General features: G+C 33.8%; 1 protein-coding gene across 15 annotated transcripts in view; it reads right to left on the bottom strand.

Annotated features, from left to right (window-relative positions):
* Nucleotides 1-20,884, bottom strand: part of DCDC1 (doublecortin domain containing 1) — a 358,252-nt gene that overhangs the window by 299,984 nt on the left and 37,384 nt on the right. For 14 of the 15 annotated variants that reach the window (XR_004950812.1, XR_004950813.1, XR_001598079.2 and 11 more), the window contains one exon: nt 9,942-10,147. Coding sequence is in view for 12 of the 15 variants with exons in the window: in XM_036220546.1 (XP_036076439.1) it covers nt 9,942-10,147 (206 nt within the window). In the remaining 3 variants the exon portion in view is untranslated. Of the gene's footprint in view, nt 1-9,941; nt 10,148-13,427; nt 13,538-20,884 lie in introns of all 15 variants that reach the window. The other variant, XM_036220548.1, reaches the window with a different exon arrangement.

Below are 20,884 nucleotides of genomic sequence, written 5' to 3' on the forward strand. Positions count from 1 at the left end.
TTGCCAACATCCATTCTCTATCTCACTCATGCTCTCCTGAGTTTGTTCAGGGGTTCACTCGTCTCCTTTTGACTCGAGGAAAGCTACAATTCTCTTTATTGATCTAAGTATGGTGGTCCCATGTCCATTGTCAGTTTGGGTTCTGGCCAATGAGACATGAGAAGGGGCTTCTGGGAAAGGCTTTAGGGAAGAGATGGTCCTTTTCTACCTCTGGACATAGTTGTACCTGGCTGTACAGCAGCCATCCTGTAACCAACATATAAAAGTAAAATAAAATAAAATCCAGAAAATTATAAAGAACATAACTGGAATCCTGTCACACTATGCATGGAACCACCCTATCTTTGGATTTCTTGCTTCCTTTTTGCTTAAGTCTGTTTAAATCAGGATTTTCTGTTATTTGCAGCTAAAATCATCCTAATAGGGGAAAAAAAAATGTTTTTAGCCCAGCTTCCTCAAATGAGAAACTTTGCTTCAGTTAATTCAATTAATATTTGTACAGAAAATATATTATAACAGTATTCACTATATAAACCTATGAAGCAAACCATTTAATTAAAAACCTAGAGAAGAATTTTAGAAGAAATATAACAAGCTGAAAACTGTGAAAATGGATGAATAATTATAAAATTAAATCATTGAGTTACTACAAATATTTCACCTTTGGCAATTAGTTATGCTTGTCCAGTAGAAGAGAACTACAATTTATCAAGAATATTTTGAGAAAGAGAATCTGTTTTTATAGACTTTTTTATTTTTGCTAACTGAAAGACCCTCAAATACACTATGAATTTTTTAAAAATTAAAATGTAATAAAATATACTTGATGTAACTCTTTGCTAACACCAAATTTTACAATGACTTACAATAAAAATTATAATCTTTATTTTAACCTGAAGATGCCACATGATTGAGCTGAATGTGTACTCATCTTATTAAGTAGCTTAAAGGTACTTTTCTGTATAAATCTTGGAGATAAATTTACTGGGCTGTTACTTGTTTTATTCTCATAGAAGTAGGTGATAAAATGCATAGCAAATTTAGTTATTTGATCTTACCAGTAATGAACATGACTATGATTTGTAAAAGCAATTATTTCTTGTGAATTTGATATGTAGGTGTTCTGGCATTTTATTATTAAAATTTGAATAAGAAGTAGATAAACAGAGGAGATTTTCTAAATAATCTATTAATACGTACTCCTTGGATATTTTATCCTTAAGTGATCTCTTCTTAAGAATAAATAGCCCAGATTAGTTTTACACTTTTATAATTTTAATCATATCATTTTTGTTTACTTTTTAAATCTCCTACTTTGATGTAGACTTTACATAAGTCTACTTCAAGTCTACTTAAGTCTGCTGTATCTATTTTAAGTGTGCAGTTCAATGCAGGTAGAAAAATGTATTAGTGTAACCAGCACAACACTCAAGATATAGATTATTTCCATTATTTTCTAAAATTCTTCACGCTCTTTCCCAGTCGCAGTTCAGCATCCCGTGCCCCAAGCGACCACTCATTGCTTTCTGTCAGCAGAGAAGAGTTTGGTCTGCTCTACAGTTTCATGTAAATGGAATTACACAGCATGTAATACTTCATATCTAGCTTCTTTCCTTTATCACAGTATTTGTTCATTTTTACTGCTGAACAGTATTCTTTGGTACAAATATACCACAATTTATTTATCCATTCACCTATTGCTGAACATTTTTGAGTGTTTCTGGTTTGAAGTTATTATGAATAAAGCTACTGAACATTCATCTAGAAGTCCTTGCATTGACATGTATTATTTCTCTGGGTAAAGAGAGCAGGTCCTCAAATAAAATCATTTTATTCAATCTTGTTTCATTATAACATTGATGAAATGCCCTAGGAACTTACTCTTATTTATAATATTAGCCTATGCTAAAATTGTTTCATTATGCATCAATTTACTTAAAAGTCACAGAACCAATCAAGGACCTTAAGTGAGGACTTCCTGTACCAAGGAAAGGGTTGCTAGAATGTATGCTAAGTGTACGTTTCTTTATAAGAAATTGTCAAACTGGTTTGCAAAGTGGTTGTATCATTCTGTATTCTCATTAGCTATATGTGGGACTTCCACTAGCTCCAGTTTTTCACCAATATTTAATATTATCAGTCTTTTTAATTTTAACCATTCTAATGCATTTGTAGTGGTAACAATGTGAATTTAAGTTGCATGTCTTTAATGATTAAAATGTTGAGCACCTTTTTATGGGCTTATGGTCAGTTCCTATGTCTTTTTAAATATCTTTTAACCTTTTTATTATCTTCTTGCTGTTGAGTTGCCAGAGATCTTTATATATTCTGAATAAAACTTTTTAATCAGATGTATGTTTTCTGAATATTTTCTCCCAGTGTGGCTATACTTTTCATTTTGTTAATGCTTTCTTTTAAAGAGTAAATATTTTTTTTTTAAGTTTGGATAAGGTACATTTAATTTTTTAAAATTTTTTGTTATTAATTTTAGTCCTATCTAAAAATTACTTGCTTACCCAAAGGTTGTAAAGATAGTCTCCTGAATTTTCTCTGAAAATTATTACAGTTTTACTTCTTTATGATTAGATCTATGATCAATTTTTAAGTTTTGTGATGGTATGAGGTAGGAATTGTGAAAATTTCTTATCATACGGATATCTAATTTTTAGCAATATTTATCAGAAAGACTATCTTTTCCCCCCATTGAATTATCCAGAATAATTTACCCATATATGTGTGGGTATATTTCTAAATTGTCTATTGTCTTCCATTGCTCTTTATGTGTATGAACCTGTATGCCAATACCATCTTGTCTTAATTACATTAGCTTTATAATAAATTTTGAAATCAGGTAGTATGAATCCTCCAAATTTGGCTAATTCTAATTCCATAGCATTTGCTGAGCTTTCATTGAGCTTCTTGGATCTGTGTTTTGACATTTTTCATGAACTCAGAAAAAATACTGGCCATTATTTCTTCAAAATATTCACTCTCTCCCAGTCTTTCTAGGGCTCCAGTTATATAAATATTAGACTGCCTGATAGTAATCCCACAAGTTACTGATATTCTGTCCTTTTTACTGCTTTTCCTTTTCCTTCTATATACTCTTATATATATTTTCTTCTATATAATTTTACAAACTTATCTAGTGATTTTTTTCATTTAAAATATTATATTTTTCAGATCTAGAATTACCTTTTGTTCTATTTTTAGTTTCCATTTCTCTTCAAATTATATTTGTTTTTAATTCCTTAAACATATTTAGAATAGCCTTTGAAGTGTCTTATACAAATAGAGTTAACACCCCTATTTGGGGATCTGCTTCTATTGATAGACTTTTCTCCTACATAACAACTACCTTTTCTGGGATCTTCACGAATTCCCCATGTGTTCAACAAAACCCCTTCCCTCTGACTAGTTGAAACACAAATGTTGCCTGACCCTGTGCATGCTCCCAGAGTTGATTCCTTTTTATGTTCCCATTAGTTGTTCTTTCACTGGTAGTTTTTGTGCCAGGCCTTGTGGAATACACTCTGTGTATTTATCCAAAGACACAAGGATACCTATAAGCAAATTTTGGGAACTGTTCCTGAAATAGCTCCCTCATTTATGGCATATTTATACCATTTTGGCTTCCCAGAACATCAATGTCTTTCTCTTCACCTTGTGTTTTTCTTGAAGTCTCTGTCTTTATACCACAGTCTAAAAACTGCCTCTAAGTATAAAGATGGGATAAACTGTAGGACTAACTTCAACTTTTCCTATTCTCTCAGGTGTTACAGTCTGGTGCTTCTTGTTGCTAATGTCTAAAAATAGTTGTCTCATATATTTTGTCCAGTTTTCATTTGTTTAAAATGGAATGACTAGTCTGATACTAGTTATTCTGTTATGAATACAAAAAGATGCTTCGTGATTTTTTAATGGTTATGCTAACATGCTAACTCATTTTTAAGTTAGGAATTGTAGCCAAAGGTATACAGTCTCAAATAATAAAAAAAATATATTGTCCTTGAAGTCATAAAATGGGTTCTAGTCCCAGCTATTCCGGTTGATCCACTTTGGATACGATAGTTAACTTCTCTAAGCCTCAGTTTTCTGAGTCACTTGATTAGATGATTTCATAAAATTCTGTGATTTTAATATCCAAAAATTAGATAAAGTTCATCAGAGATACTTAATGGGAAGGTATGTATGGAAACTAACTTGATAAACCCTTCCATTTAACTATTATCATTATATTTTCTTAATTCAATGTATCAAAATAGAAAATAGAAAACTGTAAGATAATTTTAATTAAAAAATAAATAAATTATACTTTCTCAGATTTAATATCATGTTTATGCCCTAACTGTTTAGGGGGATTAAAAGGCATAATGTTAAGAACTATCTTTAATTACCATCGATAAAGTAAATCTTTATATTAAAATTTCTCATTTGTTCTTATTTCGGTTGAGAAAATCCACATTATTTTTCTCTAGGATTTCATTCAAGAAAAAAACTAATTCTGAATACTGAATAATTACAATATTCTAAAATAATCCAATGGTATAACCCTAAAATTCACATTAAATACACAGAAGATAATTGGTTATCTAGGGCCTCCTGAAAATAAACTGTGTAATCCAATTCTATATTTTTAAAAATCTGCTTTCATATTTCCTAATCTGCTATTAGTCCCTGGTATGACCGCTAGACTAATTTTTAAAGTGATAATAGTATCAATGGGCTTTTCCTCACATATCATAGAAAGCTCTTTAAAGAACTTCCAGCATACTAATTATGCATGACCTCCCCTGTCGGAACCTGTGATGAGCATCCTTAATCAAATTTCGTTACTCCAGGTGCTGCTCCCTTTTGAATCTTTTAAAATGTTCTCTAAATTCTTTTGCCCGCACTATTGAGAAAACCTCTGCTGTTATAAGTTACTGATTTGTGTGTCAACATTCCACGATCATGATATTATGTTGTACTTTTTTCCAATTGAATTGAGCCTTTCTTAAACTTGAAAATTTCCTTAAAGTTGTTTCATTCGTTTAGACTTAGTATGTTTAAAATTAACAAATGGTGAACATCATAGAAGTCTAGATTTTTCCTTGGTTTAAAGGTATTCTTTATTTATACCTTCACAGTCATAGATGAGTAATTCCCTCAATACTTATGTGATTTTTCAGTAATATTTATTTTTCCTAAGTCAGAGTTGCTGTTCCTTCCTGCTGACTTGTAGACATTTTCCTCTTCCTGATTTCTAAACCTCCTGCATTAGTTTTAATCTAGAAACCAGTGATCTAATTTCCTATAACCTGTTTTGTCTGTCACACATTTTCTTTCTCTTAAACCACATGAGAAGTATAGGGGAATAAACAAGAAGTCTACGAAGATTTCCATGAATTAGTAAGTTTAAAGTTTTCAAAATGCCAGAACAAGAGTTCTCAAACTTTAGTGGGGCTAGGAATCATCTGGAGACATTTATTGAAATTCAAGTTCCCAAACCCCACATTCAGGAGATTCTTAATTCAATTGGCCTGGAGTGGGGCCATGTAGCCCAGATGATCCTGATACAGGAGTCTTGTGGACCATACACTGAGAAATACTGCAGATGCTTTGCCTGCAATAAGTATACAATGCCTTCAGGTGACAAAAGGGAGTATTCTGTTCTCATTCAAGTAGTTTGAAATTATGTTTTCCAAAGTGGGGTGTACAAACCCCAAAAGACTGAGCAAAACAACCCATTGAGGTAGGAAGAGAATATTAGCATTATCTTTTCATCATAAAAAATCCACTTTAATCAATGTTAAATAAAAGATTGACACGTGGCACTTGAGAGAGAAAGAGGGAGGGAGGGAGAGAGAGAAAGGAAGATAGAGGAAGAGAGAAAGAGAGAATGAAACAGAAAGGAGATACCAGTCCCAAAAATTCTAGAAGCCAGAGGAAAGATAATTAAGTAGTAAATGACTTACTTAGCAGACCAGAAATGTCAAAACTTAAGCTAGCAGAAGTAAACTCGGTTTGTATTTTTAAACCCCCCAAAAGGCTCAGAAATTTGAGCCATCAGTTACCTCTAAAAAGTGAGGCTAAAAACAAGTTGACTATTTCTATAAAAAGCAGTTAAACCCTCAGAACCCTCCCTCAACACCAAGCATTCAAGGCAACTATACTTCTGCCATGAGAAGGAAGACAGAAGATTGATTCTCTGGAGAGACTAAACCAGATGAACTCTGGAATCAGAGACACCAGGCAGATCTGAGAGTGAGGACAGCTTATTGAAAAGAGGAAAATTACATAAAAATCTATATATCGAAAGTGCAATTATTAGCCCCCTTCTCCACTTGCCTACTCTCAAATTGTCAGATTCTATTTGGTAAAATTGGTCAGCCCCAGAGAAAAGATCTACAGACACTGACAATTAGAGACCTCCTCGATCTCCACCCTTCCAAGAAAAAGCCTAGTCAAGGCACTCTCCTAGGAAATCCATCTCTCAATAAGACACACCTGTGACCTACGCTCAAGAGCTTTTCAATTAGCTTTTAGCTCTTCGCTTTTAAATATTGATGAAGGATTAACTCTTCACTAAGAAAAGCCTGTAACAAGAACGACCAAAAACAAATAAACAATGTTCAACCAGGTACTTAGAGAAAGCAGAGACAGCTCAGGAGAAGGAAGTAAAAAGAATTCACTGAATATCCCAGATAAGGAAATTATAAGTTTAGTTCAGTAGTCAATGTATCAAAGTGGGAGTCCCATGAAATAGAATAGATAAAGTACAGAAAAAAAAAGACTTATCAAAGAAATAATTGAACAAAATTTCTCATAAAGTACGAGATTTTTCAGACTGAAACAAACAAACAAACAAAAAACCTTAGTAGTACCTAGCATATCTTGGAAAAACTTTTGAACCCTAAGGACTAAGAGATGATTCTAAATGTTTTCAGAGAGGAAAAATTACGAGCAGGTGATCTACAAAAGGTGAGGAATCTGGATGGTACCAGAATTCTCAACAGCAAAACTGGAAAAGAGAAGCAATGGAGCAATATCCTTAACATTTAGAGGAAAGAACTATTTCCCAAAGTCTCGAAAAATTTATCTCCTATATTCTCTTTCTCAAAAAGCCACTAGAATATGTGCACAATAAAATAAATGAAGATAGAAGAAGACTAAGGAACTAGGAGAAAAGGATCCAATAGACCAGATCCCAGGTTATAGGAACAAATAGTTCAAACTGGAGCAAGAAGACGGGGTCTTTTTCATTTTTTCATTCATTTCATTGTCTTTCTCATTGTTTTCTTAACCGTTGTAATTGCATGCCATTAGTGTTAGTACATAGTAAGCCAAGCAAAAAACAAATAAATATAATTTTTATTAACTGCTGAGGAAAAAAATAAAGATTTCTCATAAAAGAAATGCTATCCACTTCTCTGACAATGATTCTAAGAAATAATTGAGGAAAAATACACTTATCCACCATAATGCTAACTTTAAAAAGTTATGTATCTAGAGCAGACATTTTCATTTTCTATTTCTTTATATCCTGTGCCCACAAATTTTTATCAATACCTTTTTCAGCACATGGATAGATAATATTTAGCCTGTACCCCATAGTGGCAGGTGTTGTGTGATTACTAAAACCATACCAATTAATTCTAACATCTGATTTAAGTTTCAAAGGAATGGCCCATAGTTCTGAAAGTCCAGAGTATAGTCAAGAATTATATCACTTTAGTCCTCATTTCAAATTTCTTGATTACTTAACCTCCTAAAATAAATGAGTTTCTTTTTGATTTTGCACTTATGATTGAAACACAGTCATTTCCCCTTGGCTCCATCCTGATCTCAGAGAGGACTTTCATGCTTTAACTACTTTATTTTACCAACCATCTTCAGTAATTCTCTCCTTATCCCACTGCAATAACCTTCGCCATGTTAGACTGCTTTACATCCTACTTCGGTTTTATATTACTTAGTTAAGATAAAATTTTTAAGTAATCTAGATTACTGTTTATAATTTTAGCAATCTAAAAATAGCCATTAATCCCAACATTCTTAATGTTATCATAAAAGAGAAAATAATTTGTGTTTCTCCTATGAATATGCCACATTTATATTCTTATTACTGATTTGGCATTAAATCTATAAACAGGGCACTATCCTGTGATTATCAAAAAGGCTTTCAAATTTTCAATTTTAATTTACAAAATAATTAGCTAGCCTAATTTTTTCCCTCCAAAAGGTTCCATTGACACCCAAGGCTGACACTGCATTGCCTCCTCTCTCATTTACATCATTCTTAAAAGTGATAACTAGACAAATATTTACAAGTACACTTACTATTGATCATGTCCTGAGTTTTATAAATTGTAAAAATTCTTTAAATTCTACAATTTTAAAAAGAAAAAAAAGTAAGCTAAAGAATTCCTTGATCATTCAGTTTTAAATAAGTTGTTCCCTATAGTCAAAAAGCAAAATGGCAGTGACATTTTTATATACACTCAACCTTTCATCTAAGAATGTGTAATCTGAAAGAGTGACTATTACCCCAATTTTACCACTGAGGCATAGAATTACAGAGACTAAACTGAAGTGAACTGAGAGGTTATCTAATCTTGCTTCCATCTCCAAGAATGACAGCATTTTAACAATCCAAGAGATATATCCATCTTCTCTATTTTTCAGAACCTCCAGGGAAGATGTTACAACTTGCCTTAGCAATTTACTCTTGTGTGTAATATCTCTTGTTTTACTCATAATCCAAATCTGCAGATAATCTCAGTAAATGCACTTACCCAGTTGAGATTATCAAACAACCACAAAAATATGTAGACAAAAAAAAAAAAGATATTTTGATAACAAAAATTTCCAATACCTAGTCAATGATTCACCTGTTTCAATCAATAATTATTTTGAAAATGATCTGGTATAACAAAATGATTTATATCTATCTTGATTTCATAATAAAACTTTCCCATTTGTAAGAAAATTAATTTCAAATATTAGATGTGTAGTTATGAGTCCTAAAGATGAGAATGACAAATACTTATTGGGGACTTTCTAGGTGCCAGGCATTGTACTCCATGAATAACATCACACTGAATCATCACATAGTTCTGTGAGGTAGGTACTATTGTTATCTCCATTTTTTAAATAAAGAAATTAAGGCTCAGAGAAGCTACATTGTTGAAAGTCTCAAATATAGTGAATGATAAAGCCAGGATTAAAACCTAGACAGGTATTTATAATACTTATTTAATAAAAGTTAGTTATTATCAAGCTGCTCTAAGGTAGGTTGAAAAATCCTTATCTGTAAAAAAAAAAAAAAAAGATTTTTTTCAAATTCTCATTATTTCCTCCATATTTTTTAATATAAAAAAATGATCTGGATGGTATATAAACATCTTCTTAAAAACATGCACTTAAATAGCATGCGATACTTTAAAATTTGTTTTTTAAAGCTTGCTTGTTACATGATTTTCCTTAGGTCCATCAGATTTGCTTTTAAAAATGTACATGGGCACTTTAAACTGAATCTTAGTTACTTCAGACTTTACTATTCTTTTGAGGAATGGGGGTACTTCTAGATCTTATTACTATTTGTGAAAAGTTGCAGATTTGAGTTTTGCAGCTAGGTTTGATTGGCTTCAATCTAAATATCTTATAAAATATTGTAACCAACTAGAATAATTCTCCAAATGTAAACATAACTTTTACTAGGTAAATGGCCAACTTGTTAGACAAATAATTTCCTGAAATATTTTTGCTTTACTAAGGTAATTTATGTTTTTGGAACAATAAGCTTACCTCTAAACAGTTGAATTTTTGTATTCTACACCATGTCTTATTAATATTTCAATTTATTAGTTGACAATGAAATTTGGAAGAAAAAAACATGTTTCCAACCCCATAAAAACTTTGAAATGTAATTTATACTTCAATATATAACACAAAAATACCTTTTTCATTATATCCTTTCCCACTGTAATTTCGTGCCCATCTCGCCCCATGCCATTCTTAAAGAACAGAATTCGGACTGAGGTCTTCTCAGTAAGTTTCTTCATTCTAGTAGAAAGAACAGGCTTGGTTTTCCGTCTCTTGACATCAGTAGGAAGCATCAGCCCATTCATTGTCCAAGTTACTTTCTTCATTAACAACAGATGGTCTAGAAGAGAATTTTTTTTAAAGTCAAGTCAATATTTGGCTTCGAAATTAAAAATGGACACATCATGCTACCCCTCCCCCTGCTACCTATATCATATACACTGGCCAGTCTCCATTTAGATGCTGGTTTTCTGAAATGCTACCACCAGCTTCCCACTAACCGTGACATAAGCTGTAGCAAGCTGTCTGCTCTGATAGCCTGCATAAATCATCATTTCTGAAGGGAACAGATGCTCAGGGTATGAAAGAGTAATACAACAATTTAGTCCTAATTAAAATTCACCTTAGCATGCCTCCATCACTGATCAGGTGCACTGGGCTGAAGGGATCCTTTGCTTACTATTATACAACATGGCTCCTAAACTTTTGATTTTTTTAGGGTTGGGAAAATACTTTTTCTCATTTTAATATGATTTATTATCTATGTTGCTTTAAAGATGATCACCTCCAAATAGTAAACTTATGCATAATTCTTCTCCTGTGACTAGAATAAAGGTGGCTTCTAAGACATTTTTGGTTGGAGATTCAAGCTATTTCACTGAAAATGAGAACTAGTTTTGCATTAACAGTTTATTTTGACCTATACATTTTCAAAGATGTGTGCGAGAATTTAAGTTTCAAAACTCCCACTAATATTACTGAGAGTGCAACTAAATTACTATGTATGACTTTGAAAATGTACGAGCAAGAACAGAAGAGTAGTATATTGCATACTAAGTTGCTATCAGCATTCCTTTCTTTTCAAGAGGCTTCATTTCATAAATAATTTGCACCTGAGTTATTTATTTTATTTGTGCATTCAATTTATTTTATATTATATTTTCTTTTCACATAAACACAAAAATATAATGATCCCTCACTCAGCTGTTCTTTATTGTCCTAATGAGAAATCACATTTTATTTGCATATAACTGTAAATAGCTGCATTTGTTTGCCCAAATTTTCAAATAATGCTTTTCTATTAGAACTCACCTTGAAAGCAGCAGGGCCTCTTTGACCTAGAAGTGGTCCTTTACATAAAATCTATGATAGTATTGATATGAGATATGAGCCAGTGGTTGTAAATAATCTTCAAGTCCCAGAACGGCCACATTAAATGTTCAAAAAAACAACACTTGTCTTACTCTCGCTGTCTCTACCTCGAGATCTCTCTCTCTCTCTCTCAATCTCTTTGTCTCTCTTATGCATATATTCACATATATATATACATACACAAAGGCAGAAATATGAGCAAAACTTGAAGAATAAATTAAACTAGATTATAGATACGCTTAAGCCTTCAAGAAGAGAAAAAGTATTTTTACAGCTATTAGTTGCTGTCATTTTGTAATCTAAAATTGATAGAAATTAGAATTAGAAATATAAGCTAGAAGTTAATGAGGTTATACATGCCCCCAAAGAATTAAAAACAGTTACTCAAATACATGTACATGCATGTTCATAACAGCACTATTCTCAACAGCCAAGGGGTGGAAACCAAATGTTCACTGATGGATGAATGGTGAACAAATTGTGGTGTGTGTGTGTGTATACACACACACACACACACATACACACACGCATATATATATGAATATTATTCAGCAATAGAAAAACAAATACATGCTATAATGTAAATATAAAAAGTGATATAATCCTCTTTATATAAAATATCTAGAATAGGTAAATCCATAGAAACAAAATGTAGACTAATGATTGCCAGGACCTGAGAGGATGGGGGAATAAGGAAAAATTTAATAGATAAGAAGTTTTATGTTGAAATGATGGAATGTTTTGGAATTAAGTAGAGGTGGTGGTTACATAAGATTTTGAATGTACTAAATGCCGCTGAATTATTCAGTTTAAAATGATCTATTTTGTGTTATTGCAAAAAATAAATAATGGAGGAAGAGGAGGAGGAGGACAAATGGTTAGTAGCTCTCTGAAAATAAAAAAAAATCTCCTACTTGGGAAAAAAGTTAATAAATTCTTATAGTTTGATAGGTGTCTACCCACAATGTGGATGCCCAGTACCCTCTCCCTGAGATGCTTTGCACAGTGAGGTTATAAATCTTCAAACTAGGTTCGAATTTCAGCTCTGTTACTTAGTGACCCTAGATGAGTTATCCTTTCCCGCATCTCTGTTTCTCATCTATAAAGAATCTAGTGGGCACGACTCTACCATCTAATGACGATTAAATATTTTATATGTTAAAGTACCTAACACATTGAAGTTATTCCATAAATGCTTCTTCCCCCACATCCCTGAAACCCTATGATTATTATGGAGCATTAGAGTATACTAATCATTACATCAGTAAGGGTCCAACAAGAAAAACGGTCCCCATTTGAGCAGCGGGGACTGACTGTAGAAAGAATTGGTTAAGTAAGTGATGGAGAAGATTGAGAAGCAACCAAAGGACAGTAAGGCAACCCTGAGATTAGCAACAGAAAGAAAACAAGGCCAGAGGAAGTGTTACAGGTGCCCAGACCTTTAGACAATCTTACCGATAAAGGATTTTCCCCTTTGATTACTTAGATTAGCGTGAGGCAACTGAAGGGCCAAGAATGCAAAATTTAAGGATGCACACTCAGGGTGGCGCAAGTACACAGCCCTCGGAGCAAGTGCCTGCTTAAATTTTGTCCCATAGGTGCTTCACTCTCTCACCCTAATCCCAGCCCTGGCTTTGACTATCTCTTCTATATGTAGAACTCCTTAAAGTCCACTAAAAATAAAGTTGACTATTAGGCAGATGCTGTTTCATATGATTTATAGATATTAACTCATGTAGTCCTCTCAATAATTTTATGAGGATAATTTCATTATTCTCATTTATAGGTAAGGAAACTGAGGCATAGAAAAGTTAAATAACTTGCCCTAGATCTTGCAGCTGATACATAGTAGCAATGGATTATAAATTTAGTTTTAGAAACTGTTCTCCTAATCATTACACTATTCTGTTTCTACCATATATTTTCTGTCATGTACTAGGCACTGTGCTAAGTGCTAAGGAAAGAGAATAAACTGTCTAAAATTATTACATATTTTATAAGTATATATGTTATTTCTGCTTCCATACTTAAACCCTTAGAAAGTAGGAATCAAGCCTATATTTCTTAGTACTTTGTTACAAGGTATAAATAAGTTCACTACACATGGTATAGTTAACTAGATGTTAACTCTTCCTATGTATTTAAATGTTCAATTGATATCAGTCTAATGTTCTTGCTTTTCATAATATACTAATTGTTTAAAATAAACTTTATTGCTTGTGTATGTACTTACCATCTTTATTCCTTACCTCTCCCCAGTATGAACTTATATATCATTGATCTATAACCCTGATGATCACCGATGACCGTAATGGCATAGAATTTCTTCAGGAAAAGAAAAAACTTGCCAAATGAAAGTCTAGAAGGAATGCAATAGATAGGAATGTGCTCACAGTATATTTAAGGTAAATTTAATATATTCCTTAAGACTCCATTTGGGAGTCATCTCTCCTAGGAAGCCTGCTCCATCTTGGTCTCCCCATTTCTGCTCTATGTGAAGACTTCTACCACTTAACTTACCCCCCTGTGCTATCACTGTGTATATACTTGGCTAAACAAGCAATGCTGATCTGTTACATGGAACAAGTGCTCAAATAAGTGCTGAACGAATTAGTGCTACCTTTATTCCAATAAAACTTATTCCAATAAAAGGAATATATTCATAATTCCATTACCCGATAACATCCAAAGACACTTTACTCACTTTAAAAATTTGCAGTCTAAAGTTCAAAAATAAAAAAGAACACATTTCTGAGGTTCCAAACAAGTTTTCTGAAAGAACTCTAAATGGATCTAAGGAAACCACACAATAAAATAAATTTCAAAACAAGATATCATTTATAACGTAAATTATATATAGTTTTTTTGAAGGCACTCCTACGTGCCAGATCTTTGTTGACATTGATAAACATGGAAAGACTATTAGAAATAGAAAAGTTTTTATATAAAGATTTTTAAACCAATCTTCAAAGCAACCCAATAAAATAATACTAATAATGACTAAAGTTTATTAACAATATACTAGATAGGCAGCACAGCCTAGTGGTTAAGAGCATGGGTTCTGAAGCCATACTTTCTGGATTTGAATCATAACTTTGCTTCTTAATAACTCTAAGGCCTTGGAAAATTAAGTCCATCACGTTTTTCTTAGCTTTCTTATCTTTGAAATGGAAACAATAATAATTCCCTTATATATTGTATAGATGAAAGGAATTTCTACAAGTAAAACACTTATGTGTAAATATGAAATAGAAAATGTTGGTGATAGTATATATACTCATGATTTTCATCAAAAACTTAGCATATAGAAAGCAACGTATTAAGTGCTTTATATACACTAATCCCTTTTTTCCTCACAGCCTTAAAAATTAGTAATATTATCATGTCCATTTTATAGATGAGGAAAATGAGACCTGGAGAAATTAAACAATTGGATCTGTATCGTACATCCATTAAGGGAATCAGAGATAAGATCCAGGCTGAATGACTCCAGAGCCCGCTTTCTTAACCATGACACTACAATCTCTCATGTGCCTAGAAGTAACAAAAGAATTCCTCTAATTTAAAATGAATTGATATTCCACGCTTCTCCATGCTTTCCCACATTCCACCATAGACCCACCTCAGCACCATCTAAAAGGAAGTTGCCCTTGGTGCCTATATTTTGGTCAAAATGTCCTTATAAAAACTGCTATTCACAAATCTTTGCATCTGTGGTCAATTGAAATCGTCTGGTGCAGTAGAATAAGGTTTCTCAGCCTTGGCAAGTATTGGCATTTCTGTGTTCTTTGTTGCAGGAATATCCTGTACATTGTGGAATGTTTACCAGCCTCTACTCACCTGGACAACCAAAAACATTCTCCAGGCTTTGCCAAATGCTGTCCAGAGGTCAAAATTACCCCCAGTTGTGAATCACTACAGTAAAGGAGTTTGAGACAATCCCCCTTTGCAGAGGTGCGGGGAGATGAAATAACTATTGACACACACTGTGCTCTTTTCTAACTTTTAAACTTTAATCATATCTTTTTTTCCTCCTTCTTTGCTGGGCTATTTCCCTTCCTTCTCGACTCAGTGTCACCTCTTCCAAGAAGGTTTATTTGATCTATCCCTCTTGAGGCTTTGCAGTTTAATCTTTGTGCCCTTCTTTTTTTTTTTTTTTTTGGACTTCTCAGTTTTTTGTATGTGTGTCCCTGTTAGACTGAGCATTTCAAGGGCATAGAATGTGCTTTTATCCATGTACCTCCAGGACCTGGTACACTGTAAACAAGTGTGCTTGTTGAATGGTTAACAAAATAAAAATTGATGATACATTTTCAGTGTTAGCATATGTTCCCTGCTGTATAGCCAGCATCCGAAATAGTGTTTGTCAAATAGTAGATGCTCAATAAATATTTGTGGACTATTTGTCAAACATGTAAGATGAGAACATGACTATTATTTTATTAGTTAGATATTAGGTAATATTTTATTTAGGTAAATATTAACATGTTTTCTCAGTATTTTGGAAAAGATTACATTTTTATACTCCCGATTAATTAGCATCAATTACCATGTTCCCCATTGAATTTATTCAGAAAACTAGAATATGTATCATGGGAGGCAGCTCAGAGTAGGAAGAAACTGAAAAGTCATAGTCTTAGTGCATTTCTACGCATAGGCTACAGAATTGTAAAACCTGGGGGTTGAAAAACTTTTAAACATTATTGACTCTAACCATCCATTTCATTTACTCAATAAGTCATTTAACAAACACATACTGAGGTCCTACCACACGTTCCCTGTTAGAGACACTATACAGAAAGGACCTCAAAGGTTTCTTGGTCTGTTCGGGAAGAAGAAAGGAAAACAACACACGATATGGCGTGTGCTAAATTAGAGGTGTGCACAGGCTATTGGGGGAGCATAGAGTGGGGCATCTGTCACAGCTTTTAGTGGCCAAGAAAGACTCCCAGAGAAAAAATTTCAGGTAAGATTTGAAGGAGACATGGAGTGGGCAAAAGAGAGAGAGAACATAATCCAGGTAGAAGAAACAATGTAGGTGAAGGCCCAGAGTCATGCAACAATACAACAGACCTTTGGGCGCAGAGTAAACACACAGGTGGAGCAAGGAATGTGGGAAGTAGCCAGATTAGAGCCTTTTACGCAATGCACAGGAGAAGTCCCATACCTCCCGAAGCAGGTCATTCCATCTTTTAGATGGGTGGGACCATTGGAAAAGTCTTCTTTATATTATGGCAAAATCCATTTGCCTACGAAACAAAGCTATCAAGATAAATGAGGATGAGGACAGTTTCAAAGCAGCATGTCTCAAGATGTAAAAACCGGCTAGAAAACCAAAGAACCCTCATCTTTTACAATACTAAGTGATTCTTCTGTACACTGAAGCTCTAGGTGACATATGCTTTCATATGATGAAATGAGATTGAGGACTGATGGCCAAGGTAAGCATTAATACATCCAGGTGAGAAGACAAAACGGAATCCAATTTGTCCATGCCAGCACAGAGAACTTGAGGATGAAGACCTGAGTAGGTTTTAGCCTTGGTAAGGAACAGGATTAATCTCCGAAGCTGGAAGTGAATAGAATGAGCAGTAATCAAATGTTGAGGGTATCACAGGGTATGTGGGGCAGAGAGGTAGGCCAAGTATTAAAACAAAAAACTTAGTTCCATCTAAACCCAATTTTAACTTCTAGGAAAATATACCAGCCATAGCTAACAAATGCTTTCTATACTTGTCTTTCCTTAACTTTCTCATCTCCAAACCCAGGCAGCTCCCCACTCCCCAGGGCTCAGGATCCCTGTGTACCTTTGTAAGAATTAGAAAATAGCCTCCTACCCACCCTCTCCCCTATGGTAGAACTTAGAAAAGGGTAAATCTAGCTCCACAGTTCCTCATCTGTGAACAACAGTGAGCAGGGCCCTGAACCTTCCCAAAGATCATAATCTCCTCTTTCTTTCTTACCTTCAATAATAGTTAATAAGCACCTACTATATGCAAAGAACTATAATACAAAGAGAAATGTTAAATGAAGGAGGAAGCAACCATCACCACCAAATTAATTAATTAATTAATTAATTAAGTAGGGAGAGAGAGAATGGACAAGAAAAAGAAATCCAGAAGATGTGGGAAGGCTGAAAGTCTCAGGATCTACAGGTTCCTAACAGAATCATTTATCCCAGCACTCCACTTCTGACCATTGTCTGGTCTTAGACAAGCATTAGCATAACCATTAGCCTCTCTTCAATGTAATTATTCTTGGGTTGGTTTACCCTGGCTCCTTGCCAAAGGAGAGCATTCACAAATCTACATATGAATTTGGAGTAGGGAATTTTTAATATACTCCTTCTAAACGTCCACTCACTGTTTGCTGCTAAGCAGGCTACTCTAATGGGGTCTTTCCCCTCCCCTACTGCCACCTACTTGGGATATGGATGTTTCAAGGGTCTATTTCATTTGATCCTTCAACTCATCCACTGAACATTTACTGAGCATCTATTAAGTGTCAGGCTCTGTACTGGAAAATGATGATAAATAAAGTCGCTATGGTTTCTTTCCTAAGCAAACCTGGTTTAGAGGGAAAAACAGATGTTTATTTCACCAACAATTCCAAATCCAGTTACAAAAGGAGACGCAGAGAACGTATCAGGAGCTTAACCTTACCAGTGGGAGCTTCAACAAAAAGTAGAGCCAAATACAACACCTACCTGCACATGAATCTCGACAACAGGAGCTTTGGAGTTCCTCTTTGGAGAATTCTTATATCTCTACCTTGTTGACAGTACTCTAAGCTAAGTCCCTGTCCTTACACCCAATTGCCAAAGGAGTCCTAGTCCTACTTTATCACCTCATTCCCTCCTCTAAATTTGCTAGCCACACTCAATGGGTTCCAAAACAATAAGGACCAGATCTATCCTAGTCTTCCTCTCCTCCGGGACTTCTCTCTAGTAAGTTAAGAGCACATGTTGGTGAGGATGGGATTAGGGCCATATTCCAGCTCCTTGAGGATTGTCAAATTCCCTTGACTATTCATATACTTACTTTCCTGCAGCACTTAGAGAATGTTATGCTCCAACCATAGATTCTACATTCTATTTTATTTTCATCGTTTAGTTTATAACCAACTTACAAAAAAAGATAAAGCACTTTCTAACCTGCTATTGTCTATTTCAAAAAAGCCAATACCTGTTCATAAAATTAAATAAATTTGGTGCTCCTTGTACTGTAATTTTCCATTTTATATGTACCAAGCCAAAAGAAAAAAAAATTCTACTTTTTCTGTTACCAAGATAAATGCAGCCAACTTGAAACTTCAAATCCATGAGCTTATTAAAAATCTTTTTTAAAAATGTTTTTCTCTTATAGTTGGGAAATAAACTTGAAAACACTTAATGCTATCAAGTATGTATAGCTAATGACATTAAATATGAACAAGCACATCATTTCATGAGTGCAAGATGAATTTATAAAATACAAATATTCTGACAGTAAGAAAAATATACTGCTATATTCAATTATATCATCTGCTCAAAATACAATTGCTTCTATGTATGGTAAATAGATTAAATCCAGGTCACATTCCTGCATTCAACTGAGCTTCTAGCCACTCCCTTTTCTCTAAATACTTGTGTTCTTTGTTTCTGCATGTTCTTAAGTGTCATCATTTATTGCTATAGGCGTGATGGCTATATTTAACTAATAATGACAGTGGTTGTCATTAGATTTTAACTCAGTAACACTAGTCTGACATATCATTTGAAGTATGTCTTCAATTCAAATTTGATTATAATTACAAACATCCTATCTATTGTGCCAATCAAAATGTTGTCACCCTTTCCCTGAACTTTTCTACAAACTTTCTTGAAATAAGTTATGGCAGCTTAAAGTTAAGGCTAGCCTTGGGTCATAAACATATTTTAAAATATGACTCTTGGAAAAGAGCAGAGCAAGGCCATTTACGGCTCCTTTTATAAAAGGACTTATTTTGACTTATACCCCAGAAAAAATTCTCAAGGCAAAAAGCATAATATAGTGAGTTCAAAGGCTCTAATTCACATTCTCATATCATGCTGTATACACGAGTGCTCAGCAGGTATTTTAATTTGGTTGCACATATATTTTAAGATCTTGGACTTAGTAAATATCTTTGCTAGTAAAATCAGGTACTCGTGACAGCCTGTATGAAAAGCTAGTAGAAATACAATGTTGTAGATGCCTATCACATATATCTCAGGCTTTTATGTACATCATCTGATTTACTCCTCATAATAACACAATGAGGTGTACAGATTAGTGTGTACTATTTCCTCAACTTACAGATGAGGAAACTGAGACTTAAAGGAGATTAAGTGACTTGCCCAAATTCATGCTGTAGTTTGCTTCCCTGGCAGTAATAAAGAAAGTCGAACCAAACGTTTCTGTTGTTTTTTTCTGAACCCAGCTGTCTATTCTGGGAAGGTAGGAGTGAACGCAGGTTCTGATTAAAAGCCTTGGGATCTTAATAACATTTGGAATCTCATGTTTATAAAATGGCATTTTCAGTGTTCTCTTTAGAGTAGGGATTCATAGACATTTAATATTCAAATAATTCGCATTTTTTTAGAAAAACAAGATAATATCCAATAATCCTTTAAGATATTATTATCTCTATTTTACAGGTATAGACATTAAAGTGCAGACCAATCTGTCCAAGGTCATATAACAGAAATGAGAATCTTGCAAGATCATCTAACTTCAAGTCTAGTGTTCTTTCCACTAAATAATAATGCATTTTTCATGCCTTCCCTAACAAATGTCTAAAAAATTCAAAAACAAATGGTTTGAAAGGCTAAAACCTCTGAAACAGTAACTGTAGAATGTATAAATGAATTCTCAGGTAAAGTAACAAGCAAGGTAGGTAGACACTAAAAGGTTTGATTTAAAGGTTACTGAAAATGCCTGCTTCATTTTTAAAATCACCTCCTTTTGTTTCCATGACATGCCTTGTTCTTATACAACCCTTTTTATTTCCTTTATAATCACAGTTAACCGTCAATAAATACTTTATTTAGTTCTTTACACACTTGTCTATTGCCCCTTCCACCTCACTAGAACCTAAGCTCCATGAGATCTCGGTCTTGTTCACACTGTAAGGATTCCTTAAGGATTGATGCAATGTCTGGCACATTGTAGGGACACAATAAATATTTGTCAAGGGAATGCTTGAATGACTAAATGATATCATTTTAACTACTCCTCTGTCTCTTTTTCCTATCTCCCACATACTCTTTCAGCTCTAGTTAGGAAGATATTCTCTCTGTCCACTCTTATCCATGGAGCAAACAACTCAAGGTGATAAAGACGATATTTATAACACTCCTGAGTTAATATCCTAGTGAGAATTAAAATTTATCAGATTTCTTTGCAGCTATGACAGAAAGATCTTATCCAAAATCTTTAGTTCAGATGTGATTCAATAAACAGAATTTTTTGGATTTCAAAAAAGTTCATATGGTGCATGCATCCTAATGGTGCATATATCATATATTACATAATGTCCCCAGCAAGGTCTAGGGTAGCAGCCTGTAATCAAATACACGATTGTGTCAAGAATTTAGATGTTTCTCAATTATTTGATAGTTTGACAATAAGAAGAGATACTGTGACATCTATGTTCTACACTTTCCTATTGACTAAGGACATTTTTTGGGGGGGTAGAGGGGTCTATC

The sequence above is a fragment of the Rousettus aegyptiacus genome, unplaced genomic scaffold, assembly GCF_014176215.1.
Source record: "Rousettus aegyptiacus isolate mRouAeg1 unplaced genomic scaffold, mRouAeg1.p scaffold_m13_p_5, whole genome shotgun sequence".
Lineage (NCBI taxonomy): Eukaryota > Metazoa > Chordata > Mammalia > Chiroptera > Pteropodidae > Rousettus > Rousettus aegyptiacus.